Source organism: Physella acuta, unplaced genomic scaffold (genome assembly GCF_028476545.2).
Source record: "Physella acuta isolate Inbredline_101_S28 unplaced genomic scaffold, ASM2847654v3 ptg000620l, whole genome shotgun sequence".
Taxonomy (NCBI): Eukaryota; Metazoa; Mollusca; class Gastropoda; family Physidae; genus Physella; species Physella acuta.
The window spans coordinates 618,517-641,942 of NW_026732139.1; the positions used below are offsets into that span (position 1 = coordinate 618,517).

Genomic DNA, 23,426 nt, shown 5'->3' on the forward strand with positions numbered 1-23,426 from the left:
GTATTCCCATTCACTATTCAGACGTAATCGTATGCACATAGATTCTAGATCTAGATCTAGCCAGAATCTAGTATATTATTTTATTATAGATCTAGATCTATGCAATTAAAAATGTCGTTGTATATCTAGCCGTTGTATTACTATTGATTCACTATTGAAATATTAAAAATGCCGCTGCCTGCCACTTGAATGAAATAATAAATCAAAGACCCCCGCCCAATCACTTTCGATTTCTTTCGCTCTTAGATAAAGGAAACCACTTCTTATGTGTTCCGGCGTCATGGCGCTCGTGGTCGTCATACAAAACAAAATCATAACAACCGGTTAGCAGTAGGCAAAAAGCCATCGTATTTAGATCTCTATTACTATTTATTCAATGTATAATAAATACTCTACCAAAGTGGTGCGCCCTGTGATTAATTAATAAATGATTAGATTAGATCTAGATCTATGTTTAATTCCAAATTAGGCTAATATTAAATTATTATTATTATTATTCATTCATGGGGTCATGGGACATAATTTCTGAAATTTCATTATTTTGAATCTTTGAATTTCAAAATTTGAATTTTGTTATATTATTATTTTTTATATTTCTTTTTGTTATTGAACTTTGTTTGTCTTGTTAGCAGAGAACTTGAGAAAATGAAACAGATCTAGATTCTATATCTAATGTTTTAATTAAAAATTAATTTATTAGGCCTATCTTTCAAATTGAAATTAATTAAAATTAAACTCTTAAGGATTAAACTTTTTAAGCACTAATGATAAGTAAGTATAAGTAATGTTAACTATTGTTACTAAATTAGGCCTAATTAAATAAAACTGAACATTTAAAATGTATGTATAAAATTAAAAAGTTAACTTTTAGTCTGTTTAAATTAAAACTATTTTCAAAATGTAATAAATAACCTGATGGCCAATGAGGCAGATGAAGTAGAGTTCATCTGTTTCTCTGACCTTAGCATTTAAAGGGATAATGCAGTCAATAGGCTACCATTCTATGCCTAGCCACCTTTACTTTTTACTTTCCTTTGAGTCAGGTAGCCCACCTATCAGAGCTAAATGGACTCAGGAAACTGCTATACATAAGCGAGTTTGAGATAACATCTTTAAGCCAAAAAGTTTAAGTAAATAAGTATTGACACTATTATGATATTATAAACTATTATGTTAGGCTATAAAGAATAAACACAGATTTGCATAACTTACGCCTAATATTATTAGTAGTAATAAAAATGATTATAATAAGAAAACCATGAAAAAATGTTCTCAGAAAAAATCAAGGCAATGAAAGTTTTTTTTCATTCTACGTTTAATTACATTTTTTTTTCTCCAGATACCATAAGACCCCATAAAAATGTATCGTAGAACATACCAAATCTCAAACTGTGTTCAAAATTTGAAAGTATCTGTAAGTTTTATCAAATTTTTGTTTCTAGCATAATATTTAAACTTGTTTTGAAAACAATGGAACGAATGACTATGGTGAAAATTATAAAGAAATGAATATAAATAACTGGTTTACATTACAAGACAAAAAACTTTCCCTCTTTAGATCTAGTTCTCTATAATAAAATATAGGCCTAATCATTTTTATTTGTTTATTCTGATACTTATTTCCTAGGAACAAGAAAATATAATGTGGATATAATTTTGTATTCAATATGTTTTTTTTACAGGACACTTCAAATCTTTATATACTGAACTATAAATACAGTTTTTTAAAATGCTTTTCTCATAAGTCTTCAATCTGTTTAATAATGCAAATAAAAATAATTGTTTCTCTGCCTTTTTTTGTTAGCTCACACATACATCTTCAGCCTCAAATTTTTTGACAGAACGACACCAGTGAAGACAGTAAAACTGATGATGACAATGAAATAGATGAAAGTGTAAGAAAACAAGTCAGCAAAGTTTGGCTGGATATAGAACAACAATGTAATAAGACTACCAGCCCAGCCAGTGAGAAGGGAGATTCAGATGACCAGTCAACAGAGGACTGGAATGTTGTGAGGGTTTTTGTTTCATCAACCTTCACTGATTTTTTCAATGAGAGAGAGGTGCTAGTGAAAAAAGTAAGTCTGGGTAGCAATAGAAGTAAGGATTTTGGTATGTTCAGAGATGTGAATCCAGTGTTTTAAAGAGTCACGTCAGTGAAAAACATTCAACTTTTTCAAATTAATTTTATTGTCTGTGTCATTCTGCCCACACTTTTTAACCAGCATAATAGTCATGGTCAAAATCTACTGAATGTTCCTTACCAGATGGCCTCATAGTGCTTGGCAGGGTCCTAACTAAATATCTACTCTACCAGACCCTAACAGCCTTGGCCCTAACAAAAACACTCCTCTACCAGACCTTTAACAGTTAGTCTTGGGCCTAACTAAATATCTACTCTACCAGACCCTAACAGTCTTGGCCCTAACAAAAACACTCCTCTACCAGACCTTTAACAGTTAGTCTTGGGCCTAACTAAATATCTACTCTACCAGACCCTAACAGTCTTGGCCCTAACAAAAACACTCCTCTACCAGACCTTTAACAGTTTGTCTTGGGCCTAACTAAATATCTACTCTACCAGACCCTAACAGTCTTGGGCCTAACTAAATATCTACTCTACCAGACTAACAGTTTGTCTTGGGCCTAACTAAATCACTCCTCTACCAGATCGTTAACAGTTAGTCTTGGTCACATATGAGGTACAAGTACAGGTGAAATGCAGACATGACGTGAGCCAACTTATCAGAGTGATAAAATATCTGTCAAATCCATTTAGTGGATCTGTGGTTTAAGATTTTTTCTGTCTATACTAATCTGCCCTGTCTTTACTAAAACTAATTCTGTTTGTTTTGTTATGACATTGAAATAACACTGTACAGTTTACAAGTGACATAGTTCTTGTTACCTCTAATGACTGTTCTGAGCCAAGTAAAATATGATTTGTCTCTGCCAACTCACAGGTGTTTCCAGAGCTGAGAGAGTGGTGCCAAGACCGTGGCTTGAAACTAGTAGAATGTGATTTACGTTGGGGAGTTCCCAAAGACTCGTCAACATCAGATACAATTCTGATTTGCCTAGATGAGATAGAACGCTGTCGCCAGACAAATAAAGGGAAGCCGTTCTTTATAAATCTCTCAGGAGAAAGGTGGGACTTTTTATTTTCTCTTTTTTTTTTATTAGCATTAGCTACTTTTTGTGTTTTATTATTGTTTTCTTGTTATGTTCCATACCAATGTCACCTAATACCACATTAAAGGAATTTGGTTAAAAATGAAATAGGCCTATAATGTTACTAATAGTAAATAATCAATTAATATAACTTGCTAATGCCTAATTGCTGGCTTGAACACTGATCCTCAAATTACAATATTACTAACAACCTAAATACACTTTGGAAGAGTCCACTGTTAGATACTAGTAAAAAAATTAGGCCTGTTTTATTTTTCTAGGTTCTTTTTCATGCTTCTGTGTGATTTTTTTTCTTAATCTATTTGTATGTCCTAAAGGTATGGCTGGATTCCATCTGTTGAGGAAACTCCAACTGAAGCTAAAGAAAAATACAACTGGGTGGAAGGTACCTCCATCACTTTCATGGAAATTATGCATGGGGCATTCAGGTTATTTATCCACTATTTGTTTTTAAGCATACAAGTCTATATTGGGTCGTGTTTACCTTGAATTAATGACAAAAAGGAACTATTCAATTTTTTAAATAATTGTTATTTTATTTGTTAAATTTGTCAATTTTCTTTTGTGAATGCTTTGGGAACTTGAAATATTTTGACATATACTGTGGTCACTATGCTTACATTTCATCTGTTTTATTTATTTTGTCTGTCTATCAGAGAGAGAAATCCCAATGCTGCATTTTTCCTGCGAGACAAATCAGTTTGTGATGACATCCCCCAAGCCCAGAAGTCAAGGTTTATAGATGGGGGTCAGCTGGCACAGCACCATCTTAAGGTTAGGAACTTCCCTGTTTGATTTCACAGCCATTGGTCATATAGCAGACCTTTGAGACATTTTTATTTCTATCCCTGAAATATTTTGCCAGGTGATGAAGAGAAAGTTGCGAGAAAGATTCCCAGACCAGGTGTTTCCCTACAGCTGTAAGTTCCAGCAAGTTTCCATGGCAACTGGAAGAGAGCAGGTAATGATAAAATATATTTTGATTAAAAATTTTTTTCATGACACAGGGAGTTCTTATGGTAGAGAGAAGGTAACAACACATGATGTTTTAATTCAATGAGATATGACATTGTAAAACCAAAAGCGTTGTAATTGTTAATAATGGTTTGATTAATAGCAGATCTACAGCAGCATTCTTTGCCCACATGATAAAAAGTTTCATGTCTAGACTTGTTGAAGTAACTTACAACTGCATATTTTATAATTTAGGGTTTCTCTAATATTTTGTATTTTAACTGGCCATTTCATGCTTCCATATCTTAGATGGTAAAAAAAAAAAAAATTTTATTTCTACAGGTAGAGCTATCCGAGTTGGATGACTTTGCCCAAAAAGTGTTACAGTTTTTAAAGAAATCCATAGAAAAAATGTATCCAAATCCTGTGACACCAGAAGACCAAGTGGATTTATTCGAACAAGGTAAGCAAAAACATGACTGTTTATTTGAACTTCATTGCTGCACAAATCAGCCTTTCAACAGTTTAAGTGTTATTTAAACTCTTTTTTACTTTCTCGTATATACGAAGTATAGAGAAAGTATTGTAATCGTGCAAAAAAAACATAATTTTGCAATCTTGTCCGTATGTCTGTGTGTCTGTCTGTGTGTCTGTCTGTGTGTCTGTCTGTGTGTCTGTCTGTGTGTAAACACGATAACTTGAGTACCGTTACAGCTAGGTTGATGAAATTTCATATATAAGTATTTTATCAAAATCGTAGATCCTGGTCAACTTTTGAGCAATTTCCGATAACGTGAAGTGGTACTTTTTCTACTTTGAATTTTTCAAAAGCCTATAACTTGAGTACTATTTCAGATAGATAAATGAAATTTCACATGTAAGTAAAAGATCTAATTCTCTACCTTCTGTCAAATTTTGAGTAATTTCCGTTTACCAGAAGTACTAATTTACGCTATTTCCGATTTCTCAAAAAGCACATGTAAATTTATAAAGTACTAATAATTTTTTAACAAAAACTGCAGTTTAAGTGTTATTTACTCTTTTTTTCTTTAAACTCTATTTTAAGAACAAAAACTGCAGTGGTTGTTTGTATTGGACAAAGCGAGAGATCTGATTGGTCGTCAGATGGAGCTGGATCTACTGAAAGAATTTGTTGAGCATGGCACATCTGAAGGGTTGGAAAAGCCAGGTTGGTAGAAACCTCTCAATAATTTTACTTTTTTTTTAGCAGCAGATGTTAAAACTTGTTGTTGAATGAAAAACTCTGTTTACTTTTTGCACATAAAATCATGCCTATACGCCCTACAATATTAATCATTAACTATTTCAAGCTGAGAAAAATAAGCCTGTTTAATTTTGGTGAAGACTTTTTTTTGACAATTACATTTTTGAAACCATTTTGTATTTTCTTCCATCTGTACATACCATATGCCTAGGGCTTATTTCTGTCAGGGTTTAACAAAAAAACAACAACTGAGTATTTGTTTAGTCACATGACCATACCTTCTTTACTTGTCTCATAAACAGGAAGTGCTGAAAGTGAAGGGGAAGGTGAGGAGAATGACTCAAGTAAGTAGGCTAGTCATCTGAAGAGCTATGTACTTTATTTTTATTACAACATTAATTTACTGGTATTAAATACAAATTTTAGGATTAAAAAAGTACACCTTGAAACTTAGTCCAAATCAGATAACAATATGACAAACGATAATAATAAACCTTATTTAGATTTTGACAGATGTTTTGCCTATGTTTGATTTAGATAATCTCTGGGATTTGCATGAAACTGACACAAAAATGTGTGTGGTTGAAGGTGCCAGTGGCTTTGGTAAAACTGCCCTGCTGTGTAAGTTAACCAAGGAGATAGTTGAGGTTAGTTACCTATAGATTAGGATTATGATGTGGGTTAGAATGGGAGAAACAGCTTTAAGTTTAAGTGGTTAATTGTATTCTGCATTTTTATCATCTTTCTATAAGTCGATAAATGTTGCCATGCAATTACCATGCACCATTGTTTTATTTCTTCTTTACAGAAAAAAGTTCCAGTTTTTTATCATTTCATCAACAGCAGTCCTGACAGCAACCAAGTAGAGTTTCTGTTAAAAAGATTTATTAGAGCTCTTAAACCAGATCTAACAGGTTAGCATAGGCTTGAGGCAAAGGCACAGTACTCAAATCCTCTTGTCTTTTTCTAAACTGTAGGATATTTTTAGTATAGTTAAAAAACTACTTCCCTGATGAGTTTTAACTCATGTTTTCTCTCCACCCCCCACCCCCCACCCCCAGAGGATGAGTGGAACCAGGTAAATGAAGCCAATGACAAGGATCTGCAATCTCATCTCAAGTCTGCTCTCTCAAACTTTAGGGTTCAAACTGAGAAGAAAATGATTGTTATCATTGATGGCCTTAACGAGGTACATAAACTATTGTCATAGGCATGAGCACACAGTAGGATTTTTTAGCTAGGGTGTTTACTCTATTATCACAACAAGTAGACAGATGGACAATTGTTTATCATTTAAAAATAGAAGTGTTTCATTGCATTGTCCAATATTTCATTATTTCGAATTATGAAGTTCCCGATCACTTGTGTTGGTTTTTATTCTTTCTCATAATGTTTCAGTAGCTCATCAACTTAGATTTTATACCACATAAAACCAACATGAATAACAATATTTGATTAAATTTATGTCAGTTTATAATGGCATAATTTTTTTTCAGATGGAGAACAGTGACACAACAAGGCATCTATCCTGGCTGCCCCCATCCTTCCCCCACAATATCAACTGTATTGTCAGCACCAACTCCCACCCACCCACCACCGCTAGAGTTTATGATAAACCTACTTTTAAAATGCATTTGCAAAACATGTTGTCTGAGGACCTCTCTGCTGTTGCAGTTCGTTACCTGGCAGATTTTAACAAGGTAAGTAAAAAGAACTATCATTTATGATTACTGTCAGATTAAAAACTTTTAATATTTGTGATTAATATAATTTTTTTTTTAAATATTTTGTTATCAAAACTAAAATTTCTATGATTATTGTCAGATTTAAAAATGTATTCATGCTGCTGTCATTTGTGATTAATATAATTTTTTTTAAAATATGTTATCAAAACCAAAATTTCTAACTGCTTCTACTGATATTAAATGTCCACAGAAACTTGACTCCTCTCAGCTGGAAAAACTGTTATCTAACACAGGGGTAGATAACCCCCTTTGGATGATGCTAATGGCAGAAGAGTTGAGAGTGTTTGGTGATTTCAGGTTGTTAGACTCCAAGATTGCAAACTTTCCAAGTGGTATGTCAGGACTCTTAAGTCAAATAATAAATCGCTTGATTGATGAAGATGATGAATATGGTGTGATTAAAAAGGTAATAGAGCAGATTTTATGTAAAGCCATAGGTTAATTAATAATTAAGAAATTATTTTATATTAGTTTCTGATGTTGTAAGTTCAATAATTTTATAGTACATACAAAATTGGCCTTATAATTTACTGAATATCAATCTGAGATATACTGTTGTAAATATAAACTGAGCTTATTTTGCACATACAAGAATGATCTTATGCTGTAGTTCAAAAACGGACTTTATATAATTGACTTTATACTGTTATACATTCAAAACTTACTCATATAACCTGTGTTTACGTGATGTATGAAGGTGCTGTGTTTGATAGCCTGCTCAAGGCATGGGCTACCCACTGATAAAGTCCTGCAGATCTGTGGGGACATTGAGAAGAAAGAGGAGCTGGCAGCGTTCCACTGGGCTCGTGCTAGGAGGATCCTCAAACCTTACATCAGGCAGTCTGGGCATGTTGGAGGAACTATAACATTTGCCCATGAGGCTGTGCTCAAGGTTGGTCATAGTATTAGGCTCTGAGTGTCAGTTGCTTCAAAACTATGTTGTCTCCACTATTTAATAAAGGAAACCACTGTAGGTATAAATGTGTATGTGTCTTTTTTATGGTACAAAATTAATCCACCATTGTTGTGGCAGAGGTCAGGGTTCAGCCTGTTGACACTCAGTGTGTATTGGGCTAGGATAGTGACTGAACAGACACACTTCATATGTGTCAAGCTGATAAAATTGTTTGCAATGTCTAATCTTGCTGGTGAGGCAAAGTAAAGCTGTTAGTGGCCTCAAAGCCAGTCTGGCTATACTATGCAGTAACTATTTATTTGTCCTTTTGTCTCATTGGGGTGTTAAAATCACATTTAAAATAATTTTTATTTGTTTGTCACTGAATTTTCTTGTGAAATAAAGAAGTTCCTCTATTGTGCATTGTTTTGTATTCTTTCAAACACACAGGCTGTGCAAGAACATCTTTTAAACAATGACAATGACAGAATGACAACCCACTCTCTATTGGCAGACTTCTACCAGTACTGGTGCAATGATGGCAGAGCCAAAGCCTACCACGTGCCATACCACTTAGAGGCTGCATTCTTGAGGGAAAGGTCTGGTTTTGGATTAAATAACATTGACTAAATAAAAACCTTAACCACTAGTTTCAAATTGTACTCTCCCTTGTTTATTTTCTAAATTAGTCAGTTCTTCATTTAACTTGGTTGGTTGTGTTTATTTCTTACATTTGCCCTTTTTTAAATAAATTTTATATTGTAGCATCATCTATTATTTTGTACAGGGTATTGGTTGCTTAAATTTACTATTTAATATAAACCATTTCTCTATAGACTTTTGGATTTCATCCAGAACGATGCTGATTCCTATTTCTACATGCACCAATTTCAAAGAAGCTTTTTACTGCAGGTAACTAGCCTACTGGTCTGGTCTGGGTTTGTTATTCAATCTGTTTTATCAATGTTTTTGTTCTAGCATCATCCTCATGACCTGTTTTATGCTTTTAAAGATGATTCAGTATATATTAATGACCCATTTTAGATTAGCACATTTTTGTGGTTTATTTTTTTTTAAAAAGAACATTCCTAATTGACTTATTTATCTTATGAATGAGGTTACAGTTACAAATGGGATGATAAAACCATGTTAATTTATATTACAATTGTGGTATTTTTATTAATTGGAATCTTGTGACATAATTTTAGAGGAGGGGTCTGGCTTAATGAGGTGTGTGACTATAGGGGCTGTTGTGTCTTGTTAATTATTGTTACATCCCTTGTATTGTGTATAAGGTAGTTATGTCCCTTGGATACTCAGTGTGTGCCTGTTAGGCAGTTAACTAAAGATGGAGGAGAAGACAATACCTGAGTTTTTAACTCAAGGAAATGTGTTAGTTCTAACTGATAGATAGTAATGTAACAGGGGTTAAGGGTGTCAGTGGGCTAACATTGCTTGACATCAATTGTTGTTTTCAGAATCTCCGCTGCAGAGGCCCAGCTCACAGCAATATGCCTGGGGCAGCTCCTGTGATGCTGTGCCACTCCTGCGCCATGTTCACCCGCGGCTGGAACCCAGGCTGCAACTGGCAGAACAAGGACTGCTGTGCTGTGTGCGGGGCACTGTGTCAAGGCCCCATGTCATCCAACGCCAGGGCTTGCATGCGACACGCCCAGTCAGCTGGCCCAGATGTGGTCAAGTGTGTCCTGTGTAACTTCCAGGTGAACACAAAGGTCAAGAGTGGACCTCTGACCCCGACCCCAGCTAAGCTGTGCATGAACTGCAGCATTGGGCTTGGCTCTGATAGATGTTCCAGGTTTGATGTGTAAAACTCAGGAATTATAGTACAAAGTAGTGGATAACTTTGATGTACTATTTACCCTTTCACTGTGAAAAGTTTTTTGAAAAAAACATTTTGTTTCAAACAACAGCAATAACAAAATGACATGTTAAAGCACAATCAAAAAGTTTACCTGTGGTTTGTTCTTGGTTTTCTTCACTGTGTTAGTATTAAACCACCACTTTTTTATATCACATATAGGTGCACATAGATTTACCCATAATCTCTATTTAACTCATTTATTGGCATTACTTCTCTTCTACTGCTTTGATTATTTTTTGTTCCAGTAGTGAGTAAGATACCCAAGAAACCTTAATGATAATTAAGCAAAAGAAGCATTACAATACTCTGAATACACAACTTTACTGAAAACCCTAAACAAATCAAGGTTTTTTTCCATTGGAAATAAATTTCAGCAAACATATGACTGGTTTTTTCATTTCTTACTTCTCTGAATACAGTTCTTGTCATTTAGAGATTCATATACATCAGCTTACAAGCTAATGATGTGACACACTTTAATTCACTTTGAAGATTAAAATTTTAAAATATTGTCACACTGACCTTAAGAATTTTAGGAAATGATGTGCTCATTAAGTGCCGCAAAAAGGTGTTAATACCATGTTTTATGTTGTTGATTTAAGTTTATATTTCAAGCACTCTCTATGCCTGCACTTTTATGTATCATTCCACTTCAATTTTTTTCTGTGCAATAGATTTGTTGAAACCAAGTTGTTTGTGAGGAGGATTTGTTATTTTTAGCACTTCCTAGATGTAGCTTTTTAAAATTTATTTATGCTGTTTACTATATATAAACAGATGTTTCTAAGAATTTTATTTATATATGTAGCAAATTTACACAAGCAATAAAATATATTTAAAAAGACAAGAATTGACTTATTTATGCCAGTTAAATAATTTAACCCTTTATTTACGGAATTATGTTCTGAATTAAATTTTTACCAAACAATGTGTTACTATATTGCTTTTGGCACATTCAAAGCATATATCGAAGGAAATTTCGTTTTATAAATTTTTAATGGCCCAAACGTATATTGGTACTTATAAGTACCGTCAGGAATGTAGGACATTTTTTGTCAAAAATTTTTTTTTTACAAAACAGGAACAAACTATACAATTTATTAACTAATAACATGGCAATCATTGTAGCAATCACTTTTTGTAATTTTCACACATAAATACAGCACAAAAGTATATTTTGAGTACGATTTTTACTGGATTTTCCATCAGAACACATCTTAGACCTCAAACACAGCAAAAGTTGCCGACATATCATGCTCCCTAAATTTTGTCTGTGGTCTTTCTGGTGTAGCAACCGCTGCCGGAATGAACATGCTTTTGTTGGAAGCTTCCAATAACTAGTACAATGAGCCGCATTAACAAACAAAAGCCTAGTCATTCAGCACGCAATTACTAGTAATACTAGTATAATCGTAGCCTACTAGAATGTTTTGACAAGTCTACACTACAGTGCAAAGTTTATAAATAGAAGTGAGCTCAATATGTTTAGGGAAACCGTAGTGGCCTACTCTTTTCTGTTTACTAATTAAAATTTACCTTATAGATCTATACTATATGCAGAAGTATGGACTATTACTAGTCGACAGGTATACATTACGTAAATGCTAGTTGTTGTAGGCAAGACAGTTTATTGCAGTAAATATAACTAACAAATTAAATCTTGCAAATAGAACTAGGCTTTGGTATACAAATGAAGCATACTAAACCTTGTAAACGAGCCTGCAACTGATACCTTTATTCTTGTTTTTTTTTTACTACTAGAAATTAACATGTAATTACTTTGTTTCTTAGGTAAACCATATGCTAACTTTCTTATAAATGTGTAAATATCATGTTTTGAGTACATTTCGATAATTAATTATAAGGACAATATTTATGTAACTCCACATAAAAAAATCTGCGATTTTCTAAAAATCCTAAAAAATGACCGTGTACCCTGACGGTACTTATAAGTCCACTTGTAAACATCGATCTAATACAAAGACAATTTGATTAAAATTGTATAACTAGAAGTTAAACACGTTTGCCTGACTATTGAAGGTGCCAAGAAAAAATATTTGGGGTTGAAAACTTGAAAAATAAGGTAAAACAAAGGGAAATCAAGAACGTGTGTGAGAAATGTACAGAAAAATTGTGAACTACTGATATAGCAAGACATTGAAAATGGCGCCACACCAGTAATTTTCAAAAATCATTGATACCTCTGACTACCGGCGACTCAGGGGAGATAATACTATTAATTACTTCAATAATTTTTAAAATTCGTATTAAATAAAAAATAATACAGGCACTTAATTAAAGTGGTACTTATAAGTACCGTCAGTAGATAAAGGGTTAAAATGCTGAATCTAATTTTCACACTTCCTTATCTAAGAATACCATGTGTCTAAATATACATAATTATAACAATACAAAATTATAAATAAAAAACAGGATTTGAGTGGCATATTAATTTTCTTTAATTTCTCTAACCCAACAATGGTAACAGTCTTACCCTGCACATAGATCTAAATATAGTTTATCATTATTCTTGAATGCAATCTAAAGATAAGATTTCTGCACACAGACCTAAACATAATTCCACATCATTTTTAATATGATCTAAAGATATACATTTCTGCACACATATATAGTTGAGGTTGAACAATATTTTAACATCATCTAATGATATAAAATTGCTGCTCAAGGACCTAAACATAATTAAACATTATTTCTTTAATAGGAACCAAAGATATACATTTTTGCACATACATCAGAACATGATTAAAAGATTTTCTTTTAAAATAAAGTTACCCTGAAACACCTAAAGTAGATCCTGTTTAAAACCTGCATGCGCATCCCTGTTAATTCAAATTTTCCTACACCCTCCAGTACACTGAACAAGTGAAACATCCAATGCTCCACAAGTACATGGCCTAAGTAAAACAAGCACCTGATAAAATTCCCCAGATTAAAAAAAAAGCTGACTTGAAAATGAAAGCCCACATTCTATGTACACTCACAAATATTCAGCAAGTGGAAATGTATTCACACAAATTGTTCAGCATTGTGAATACAAATAGTAGAAAATAAAATTATGCGAAGGATAAAAATTAAAAACACCTCAACACGTTAAACTATCAGAATATGGTTAAAATTAGATTCTCTTCAAACAAAATCATTCTGGATAGATAAAGAAAACATAAATTGCATTTCATGGAGAATTCTTTTGAAATAAACTAAGAATAAAAGAGAATTCATTGCATGTACAAATATTTATAGAACAAAACATGATACTCTGTACAAGGCTAAACATTTAAAAATATTCTTATGTAATCATAATAAATTAATAAATTGAATTGGCAGATTAAAAAATACATTTAAGATTTTAAGGGAGACTAATTCCACAGCAAAATTTTAATTAATGCAATCATCATACTTAAAAAATGTTTCATAAAACATAAGGGCTTCTGCTGCAATACAACATAAATATTCCATTCTTTGGCCAAGCTTGTATATCAAGCCCCATAAGACTGATGACATGGTTAAAAAAATAAAAACATACAACAGATGTAAGTACTATGAATCCAAATAAAAGGTACTTATCAAAATATTAGAACTTATGTACACTGGTGTGTCTCAAAAATATTTTAACTTATATACATGACTTAAAATATTTCAACGTATATACACGTGTATCTTATATACATTGGTGTGTCACTAGGGCAATAACTAGCACAACATATTGGAAGGGATTTGAAAAATTGGTGAGGATCCCAATAGGGTGACTACTGCCACAGCATATGGGGGGACTGGAAAATGGTGCGGCTATGACAATGTGGGTGGGGGGGGGGGGGGTGTCATTTTCCTCACCTAGGCAATAACTGCCACAACATATTAGGGGTGGGGGGATATAATTTATCACAGATAAATTTGGTCTTTATCCTGGCAACTCATCACAATAGTTCTGAATTGATCATATCAAATAGCAGACAAAATACAAGGACATGGTAGTTTGATATTGAACATGTCAACTAGCAGACAAAATACAAGGACATGATAGACTGAACTGAACATGACAACTAGCTAAACATGTAAAATAGAAAACAAAATACAAGGAGATGATAGACTGACATTGTTAACATGTTGACACACCTGAGCTACATGACCTACAAGGCTGAGAAGCCAAGCTGGCTACACACATTGACTACACACTGAACCAATGCTAAGGCACATGGATATCAATTTGACACTAGAAGTAGGACAGTAAGAACAAATTATAATCTGAAATATTTTAACACTTGACTAACATTTAGGAACAGGTAAAACCATACACACAGATATAAATATGTAGACAGATAAACCACTTAATTTCTCATCTTGATTTGATATCGCTTCATGAATAAAAACCTACGAGTATCAAAAAAACAGATGGTTAGAAAGATGTCCTACTCAGCATCTCCATCATCAGAAGATTCATCTTCCTCCAGGGTCTGAGCTCTCTCATCAAACAAATTCTTGGCATATTTGATCTCTTGAGCCACCTGAAAGGAGAATTTTTATTTTTTAGAAAAAATTAGTTGCTTCCCTTGGTTTGGTCACTTAATGAGAGGGGAGAGAACTAGATACTAATTAGACTTTTGAAGTAACTATATAGATAGAATCAAGGGTTAACTTACCTTTTTAGCTGTAGGGAGTTTATCACATCGTACCAATGGCTTGTTTAAAGTGGTGTTGCTGACATCTGTACTTTTGCGGGTCAATTCAATGTAGTGTTTTCCTTCTGGTTAAGTAATTAAAAGAAGAAATCAAACTAAATCCACTTGTGACTAACTAAACCCAGCTGTGACTAATTAAACCCACCTATGACTAACTGACCCACCTGTGACTAACTAAACCCACCTGTGATAAACAAGACCCACCTGTGACTAGCTAAACCCACCTGTGATAAACAAGACCCACCTGTGACTAGCTAACCCCACCTATGATAAGCTAAACCCACATATGACTAACTGACCCACCTGTAACTAGCTAACCCACCTATCACTAACTAAGCCCACCTGTTACAAACAAGACCCACCTGGGACTAATTAAAGCCACCTGTAACAAACAAGACCCACCCGAGGTTTGACTAGAACAGAGCAGGATCTCTGGGTAGGTGATGTTGAGCACAACACTGTCAGACCTGGCCATGTGACTAACTGACCCACCTGTGACTAACTTACCCCACCTGTGACAACCAAGACCCACCTGAGGTTTGACTAGAACAGAGCAGGATCTCTGGGTAGGTGATGTTGAGCACAACACTGTCAGACCTGGCCATGTGACTAGCTAACCCACCTATGACCCACCTATGACTAACAAGACCCACCTGAGGTTTGACTAGAACAGAGCAGGATCTCTGGGTAGGTGATGTTGAGCACAACACTGTCAGACCTGGCCTTGCGTTGGTTGAAGAAGAAAAGCTGCCTGCTGGAGATGATGACCTGCATGTTTCCCTCCCCGCTTTGGTCAGTGGTCAGCTGCTCCATGGCAATCAGGCTAATTAAAAGATAATGAGGATAGGTCAGATGGGAGTAAACATTTGCTGGATGTTGGTAAGCAAATGTTCAAGGCGTTTTCTGATGGTCAAGATTCAATATTTGGTTGTCATGACTAATAACATTCTCAGACATAAAGTTCAATATGGCAGATAAAGTAGAGTTCACCTGTTTTTGTGACATCTACATATACCCACCCTCCACTCAAGCAGTAAAAATTTCTTTACATCACAATACAATATAGACAAGTTATTTAAAAGAGTGAATCAAAACTGCAACAGAACAAAATAACCTAAAAGAATAAACTTACTATTCAGAGAAATCGTTCCCATTCAGTTCATACAGTATGGTCAGTGCCTCGGCTTGAGATTTAGAATACAGGGGCAACAACCCCCCAGGACCCTGTGTACGGCGAGGTCCTCGGATACGAGCTGGGTCGCGGTGTGACGTCCGCGTGCTACTGTCTCGCAGGGCATTTGCAAAGCCTGAAGTGAGGTCCAAGACTCCAGAGACAGGTTTGGTGACGGTGCCCAAGACACCTTTTCCCATTCCTTTGATTAGACCCTGGGTGGAAATTATAAGAGTCATGATGTCAACTATTTTAAGTCTAGTCTAGTTCTAAATGCAGTGAGATTATTTTGAGTCATGGTAATAATTATTTTAGGAAATCCTTGTCTAACTAACTAAACTTATAGCTACTAAATTCAGCCAATCAATAAAATAATTTGCTTGGATTAAATTCTGGTAATTTGAAAATTCACATGCTTAGACACATCCTAATTAAGGAGTTTCTCATCTGCTTAAAAGCATCTCTTCCATTAGCTCATCATTAGATCATGTGTTGGGCTTTATTTAGTATAGCTAGTGTACGTATAATATCCAGGACAATTTCATCACTGGGGCAATTACTTTAATACATGGGTGTTGTCCCTTATGATAATGCTTTTGTTTAGTGAAATAACACAGTAAAATCTTAACATACATTGTTGACTCAGGAAAAAAAGTCATTTAGTTCAGCAGACTTACATATATTTATTTGACTCCTTTTAACTAGCGTAGTAAAATTAGTTAAACTAGCTCAGCAGATGCATTCAAAACAGGCTAGCTGACTTATTTCTTAACTAGTTCAGCAGATGTATTTAAACCCAACAGGTGGACTAGTTTCTTACACGTCAACTTACCACAGCACCTTCACTCTGAGCCCCAGAAATACTCTGTGAGAAAAAACTCGTGACCCCACCCAGCAGTCCGTGACCTAGACCTTTGAACCCGGCCATCAGGTGATCACTGCTGCTGCCGGAGGTGACGTTCTTCAAGGCCTCCCTGCGCTGGTTGTGTTCCTCATCAAAGCCAACTGTGCTGATACCATCAGACAGTGAACTGACAACCTGCAACAGTTTTATGACAGGTTTATACATCAGACACAGCTAGTCATTCAAACAACCTACTTAAGTTTGTAGGTAATCAACCCTGGCTATTTAGTTGTGCTAGATAGATCTGAATATGTTATAAAATTCTAAGAATATTTTCTACTTTGAAAGAGATGCACCAGGATTTACTTAGCTGTGAGGTTAGTTACATCAATATTCACTGAGCCACTACCTAAGATGCGGCACATCCCTCAATATTCAATGGCCTCCCTTAACATATCTATGGAATTAGACCCCCTACCTTAGCTATGAGACCTCCCCCAATAATCAGAGACCCCTTAACATAGCTATGGAATTAGACCCCCTACCTTAGCTATGAGACCTCCCTCAATAATCAGAGACCCTTTAACCATAGCTATGGAATTAGACCCCCTACCTTAGCTATGAGACCTCCCCCAATAATCAGAGACCCCTTAACCATAGCAATGGAATTAGACCCCTACCATAGCAATGGAATTAGACCCCTACCATAGCTATGGAATTAGACCCCTACCATAGCTATGGAATTAGACCCTACCTTGGCTGTAGAGTTTGAGACTCCATGTGTGACATTCTTGAGCAGACCCCCAACGTTACCATCCTTGACAAAGCCAGCTATCCCCTCAGTGATGTCATGGACCAGACCTAAAGGGTTGCCCAGGAAATCAACTGAGCCCAATATTTTAGCTGCCTGACCAATCAGCTCCTGCAGAAAAAATGACAGTGTAAACTGTGAAACACTGTGTAGCTCTCTTAGGGTTAAAGTTTTTAAAATGTGTGTAGATTAAATGGTAAGGAGAAGGTAACTAACAGGGAAGGTTTTCAGGTTTGGCTAGACCTTGTGATTTAACCTACAGATTCAGAAAGATGATGTAGAATTACAGGCTATGAGTTTGTCTTGTAACCAATGTAAACAATGAGTGTTGTGTATAGTTACCTCTCTGTAATGGTTCATTATTTCACTGATGAGAAACGGCCCTGTCTCAAACATGTGATACTGCTCAAAATGTCCTGCAGTTAATAAATATTTGATCAGTCATTGGACAAAACAAATCATTAGACAAAATGTAAGTCACTAGACTAAATTTAAGTAATTGGGCACTAAGAAATTAAATGCAATTTAAGTCATTGGACCAAATTTAAGTCATTAGACAAAATATAAGTAATTGGATAAAATTTAAGTCACTCAACCAAAATAAAACAATCAGTGGACCAAATTTTAACAGTCCAAATGAAAATCTGTTGTTAGTAAACTTACTCAGATCAATATTTGCCTGCTCAAATGCTATCAGCCTTGTTGACACAGCATTCTTGATGGCCTTAAGGTCAGGGGTCAGTTTGCTGGTGGTCAGCATGCTCAGTGTAACACGGCTGATACTCAGTCTGACAGCCCCGAAGTAGTAGCGAGTTGATTGGATGGCAGTCACAGCAGACAGGGCTCTGTAGATGGGAGGGTAAGGTTGGCAATTTAAGTCCCATTAGCTAACTATAAATATAGCTATGTTAAGTGATGTACGAAGGATTTCTAGGCTGTCCTTATATTAGCCTGCATAGGTCATGCCTCATCAACTGGATTCTATCCCTCATAGACTAGCCTGAGATTTATGGCAAATATATCATGACCCATGTCTCATTGACTAACCCACATTCCATATACTAACATGTGACCCATTTCTCATAGACTAACCCACATTCCATATACTAACATGTGACACGTCTCATTGACTAACCCACATTCCATATACTAATATGTGACATGTCTCATTGACTAACCCACATTCCATATACTAATATGTGACACGTCTCATTGACTAACCCACATTCCACATACTAATATGTGACCCATTTCTCATTGACTAACCCACATTCCATATACTAATATGTGACCCATTTCTCATTGACTAACCCACATTCCATATACTAATATGTAACCCATGTCTAGTGTATTGTGAACTATGACCCACACCCCATCCATTAATCCATAACCCACATCCCACTAACACATGGCCCATGTCCCCAACACTAGCCCATGGCCCAAGCATTAAAGCATGGCCCATGTCCCCAACACTAACCCATGGCCCATGTCCCCAATACTAACCCATGGCCCATGTCCCCAACACTAACCCATGCCCAACACCAGTCACTAACCTGTGTGTATCAGTGGCCTCATCTAATCGATTCAATATCCTGTCATCTTTGCCCACGCCAGCAAACTGCATCAGTTTCCACAAGAGTTTCTCCTCTATGTGTATGGTCATTCGTTTGGTGCACACGTACAAATGCTGAAATAAATACATCAATGATCCATTTGGTGCATACATATAAATGCTGAAATAAATACATGAAGTAATGGACATATGTTTGGTGTACACATATATGTGCTAAAATAAATACATCAATACATATATAATTATACAAAAGCTTTTATATAAATGATGAAATAAATTCTATGTATTCTCTCCGAACCCATAAACAAATGGTATTATTACTATTAAATTATCAGCCAATTTTATTTTTTTTATTTAAAAAACTATAAAAACACATGAGAAAATATAAATCCAACCCAAAATGCACCTTTAAAAAACCCACCTTAAATTCCCAACATTTTAACAGCCAATAAAAAGCCGCCTCACCTTAAATATTTCAGCTTTCCACTTGCCACTGGGCACCTTGTGGGCTGACACTAGCAGGGCTGGTGTGCTGTCTGTCATGTCACGTCTGGACAGTGGCGTGACAAACATGACCACTGGCCTCTGGGTCCCCCACATCTGGTTGTCTGCCTGGAATACACACAATTTTCTGGCTAAACAAATTCTCTGACTAAACAAATTCTCTGGCTAAACAAATTCTCTGGCTAAACAAATTTTCTGACGAAATAAATTCTCTGGCTAAACAATTTGCTGACTAAACAAATTCTCTGACAAAACAATTTTCTGGCTAAACAAATTCTCTGGCTAAACACATTCTCTGGCTAAACACATTCTCTGACAAAACAATTACTCTGGCTAAACAAATTCTCTGACTAAACAAATTTTCTGACTAAACAAATTTTCTGACTAAACAAATTATCTGGCTAAACAAATTCTCTAACTAAACAATTCATCTGACTAAACAATTTCTCTGATTAAAAATATTGTTTAAAGAGAAAAAAATTCTCTGTGTATCAATAAATTGTATTTTAAGAAAAATAATTTTTTTTTAAAAATCTTCTGTAAAAAATTGTTTCAGAAAAATTAACAAAAATTAAGTCAAAAAATATATTTTAACAGCATTAAAGAGATGTTTGTCAGTAAAAAAAAATCAGGAATTCTGACCGTGTACAGACAACAAAGATGAAAAGGTCAGAGCAAGAAGTTTGTACCTGAATCAGAGCAAGAAGTTTGTACCTGAATCAGAGCAAGAAGTTTGTACCTGAATCAAAGCAAGAAGTTTGTACCTGAATCAAAGCAAGAAGTTTGTACCTGAATCAAAGCAAGAAGTTTGTACCTGAATCAAAGCAAGAAGTTTGTACCTGAATCAAAGCAACACTAGCTTCAAACGTGATGGCAGACGGCCTGGATATGATCTCAAGACAGATGTTCTTCAGGCTCAGGTACAGCAACTCCTCAGAGAAACTGTTGACCAGTGACACACCTATCCCATCTTTTAAGGTTAGAGAAAGCTAGGCAGGGAGGAAATAATGAAAAGATTATCTGCACTGTCAATTTAAATATTTTTCTAAAGGAAATTCTTGCTTAAGTTCTTATTGTGAAGCCTAGCAGCTTTTATTCCATATAGGTTTATTACAATAATCAATGTGGTGGTGTATATAAAAAAGCTGTTGAATATGTACATAGTAGCCTGACGTTCCACTTCCATGGTCATTTAAAGACTAGCCCTATTGTATGTCCTACCTCTACTGTATGTCCTATCTCTACTGTATGTTTTAGCTTTACTGTATGTCCTACCTCTATGGTATGTCCTACCTCTATGGTATGTCCTACCTCTAGTGTATGTCCTACCTCTAGTGTTTGTCCTACCTCTAGTGTATGTCCTACTTCTAGTGTATGTCCTACTTCTAGTGTATGTCCTACTTCTAGTGTATGTCCTACTTCTAGTGTATGTCCTACCTCTAGTGTATGTCCTACTTCTAGTGTATGTCCTACTTCTAGTGTATGTCCTACCTCTAGTGTATGTCCTACTTCTAGTGTATGTCCTACTTCTAGTGTATGTCCTACTTCTAGTGTATGTCCTACCTCTACTGGATGTCCTACCTCTACTGTATGTCCTACCTCTATGGTATGTCCTACTTCTAGTGTATGTCCTACCTCTACTGTATGTCCTACCTCTACTGTATGTCCTACCTCTATGGTATGTCCTACCTCTACTGTATGTCCTACCTCTAGTGTATGTCCTACCTCTATGGTATGTCCTGCTAGGCTAGAACTTGGTTTCCTCTCTGGCCCATCCTTCAGCTCATCATAGACCTGCCAATCATCCAGGTCTTTATCCACGGATAATCTTTTCACAATTTGCTGAAACACAAAGGAGACCTTCATTAATCACCAAGTATAGTCGTTGTCCCACATTTTTTTTTACAGATGTATCTTGTTTTAACTTTTAGCATTGGTAACTTTGTATAAAGAAAAAAATTATTGATTGTGCACATACATTAAGCACTTTATATTATCCTTTACTTTACACATGTAACAGTTACTCAAAGCAAATTTAAAACAATATACATAAGAATAACTCCAATGCAAGAATTGCCTAAATGTCAAGTGCCTTTAACAAAGTCTACTGCCCATCTCTTTCACCATCAAGTTGAATTAACCTATTTTGTAATCAACTAATCTGGATTAACTGTCTATCTTGTGGTCAACTTATTTGGATTTAACCTTCTATTTTGTAATCAACTAATCTGGATTAACCTTCTATTTTGTAATCAACTAATCTGGATTAACTTTCTATCTTGTGGTCAACTTATTTGGATTTAACCTTCTATTTTGTAATCAACTAATCTGGATTAACCTTCTATTTTGTGGTCAACTAATCTGGATTAACTTTCTATCTTGTGGTCAACTTATTTGGATTTAACCTTCTATTTTGTAATCAACTAATCTGGATTAACCTTCTATTTTGTGGTCAACTAATTTGGATTAACCTTCTATTCTATGACTGGCTAATGTTGATTATTATTTTAATCCAACAATTTTTAATAATACAGTAGACAGCTGATTAATAGGGTGGAGTTATTCAAGGCCAACAACTCTAGCGGCTAATACTTCGAGACGAATCTTATGGCATTTTTTCATATTTTAAGTTTTTCAAATATTATGATGATAAACAAGGTGAAAATCAATTTTATCTTATAGGCCTAATGTTAATAAATTGATAAGTTTACATTAAAACATTTTCAGAAACTATATAGTGATTCATTGTAATATATTACAATGATTAACTATGTATTTTCATAAACTATTTAAAACAACATTTTTTTAAATGAACTGAAAATAAATGTGAATTATAGAACCAACAAATGATTAAAACCATAAAGGTAAATTAAGAACGAACTTGGATAAAATTAACACGTACATACTGTTTGATATGAATATAGATTTTAAATGACATTAAAATATCTATGCTGATAGTTTTACTTATTTGAATTCTATATTCCTATTTTTGTGATTTACACTAATCCTATGTGCTTGAGTTTTCTACTTTAGTGAAGAACCTAAATCAATACAATGCAGTTATATAAATTTTTAATTATTCCCTTTCTAGATTAGGAAAGAATATTTAAGTTAATTTTTTTAAAGGAATTTTTTTTTTACAATAACTACATATTGCTAAAAACAAAAGTTCTAAAAAAATATTTAAAATTTGACAATTAAAAAGTGTGAGGAAGTATCTGAAGGAACAAAAGCCTGAGATTTCTCCAATATGCTATGCGAAGCTTTTGTGGTTACAGGCATGTGTTTATAAACAAGTATATTGAAGCAGCTAAAGACTGGAACAGTCACGGTTTCTAACTCTCAAAGTAATTACTAAGAGGGCCAGTGTGTTTTATGTCTTACATAAAGCAGGTACCAAGCATTTAAAGACAGACACTAACCATTCTGTAGTAATGATAATTTTTTAATATAAAGATATAAAGAGAGACACTAACCTATTAGCAGTAAAGATAATCATTGATTACAAATCAGATATGTGTAAGATAGGAAGAGGCATTTAAGCCAGAAACTACATGTATATGACAAACAGACGCTAACAAGTTGATATTTTTAGCCATGAAAGCAGAAGCTTAAACTATTTGTGTCAGAGGCTGATACAATTTTCTAAATATCTCCAGACAAAACACATCACTGGGAGTACACACTACACGACCACATGGAGGAGACAATGAAAGCAATGTCTGGAGATGTATCACCTGCCCCACCAATTTAAACACACAGCTAATATAATTAAAACCCTGCTGCTTGACAATGGGTTAGTAAACAAAGTTTTAGGTCAACTCTAAAACGAAAACAGGAAATCCAACAACAGATGATTAAATTAATGAGTAACTAATGAACCAAACATCTAAAGCAAGCAACCAACAGGTGCCAACTAAAACTACTTTAACC

At 34.8% G+C, this 23,426-nt stretch overlaps 2 protein-coding genes across 2 annotated transcripts in view; one reads left to right on the plus strand and one right to left on the minus strand.

The window, feature by feature from the left end:
* The first annotated feature begins 274 nt into the window (after positions 1 to 274).
* On the plus strand, positions 275 to 10,710 carry LOC131948018 (TPR repeat-containing protein DDB_G0287407-like). The gene is made up of 19 exons (XM_059309465.1): positions 275 to 323; positions 1,340 to 1,414; positions 1,842 to 2,078; positions 2,964 to 3,148; positions 3,510 to 3,620; positions 3,849 to 3,966; positions 4,058 to 4,153; positions 4,489 to 4,609; positions 5,213 to 5,335; positions 5,674 to 5,715; positions 5,909 to 6,018; positions 6,180 to 6,285; positions 6,433 to 6,560; positions 6,868 to 7,071; positions 7,307 to 7,522; positions 7,814 to 8,008; positions 8,462 to 8,610; positions 8,848 to 8,923; positions 9,490 to 10,710. The coding sequence occupies exons 2-19, from the start codon at positions 1,361 to 1,363 to the stop codon at positions 9,838 to 9,840; spliced, it is 2,622 nt and encodes an 873-aa protein (XP_059165448.1). The 5' UTR covers positions 275 to 323; positions 1,340 to 1,360; the 3' UTR covers positions 9,841 to 10,710.
* Positions 10,711 to 13,786: 3,076 nt separating this feature from the next.
* LOC131947988 (intermembrane lipid transfer protein VPS13D) overlaps positions 13,787 to 23,426 on the minus strand; it is a 63,071-nt gene continuing 53,431 nt past the window's right edge. Inside the window, exons 75-86 of the mRNA XM_059309424.1 lie at positions 21,219 to 21,335; positions 20,333 to 20,482; positions 19,455 to 19,601; positions 18,970 to 19,103; positions 18,080 to 18,261; positions 17,759 to 17,832; positions 17,360 to 17,527; positions 16,594 to 16,800; positions 15,723 to 15,976; positions 15,244 to 15,413; positions 14,552 to 14,655; positions 13,787 to 14,416 (exon numbers count right to left, since the gene is read on the minus strand). Of these exons, the coding sequence (XP_059165407.1) occupies positions 14,321 to 14,416; positions 14,552 to 14,655; positions 15,244 to 15,413; positions 15,723 to 15,976; positions 16,594 to 16,800; positions 17,360 to 17,527; positions 17,759 to 17,832; positions 18,080 to 18,261; positions 18,970 to 19,103; positions 19,455 to 19,601; positions 20,333 to 20,482; positions 21,219 to 21,335 (1,803 nt within the window). The 3' untranslated portion in view covers positions 13,787 to 14,320. The remainder of the gene's footprint in view (positions 14,417 to 14,551; positions 14,656 to 15,243; positions 15,414 to 15,722; positions 15,977 to 16,593; positions 16,801 to 17,359; positions 17,528 to 17,758; positions 17,833 to 18,079; positions 18,262 to 18,969; positions 19,104 to 19,454; positions 19,602 to 20,332; positions 20,483 to 21,218; positions 21,336 to 23,426) is intronic.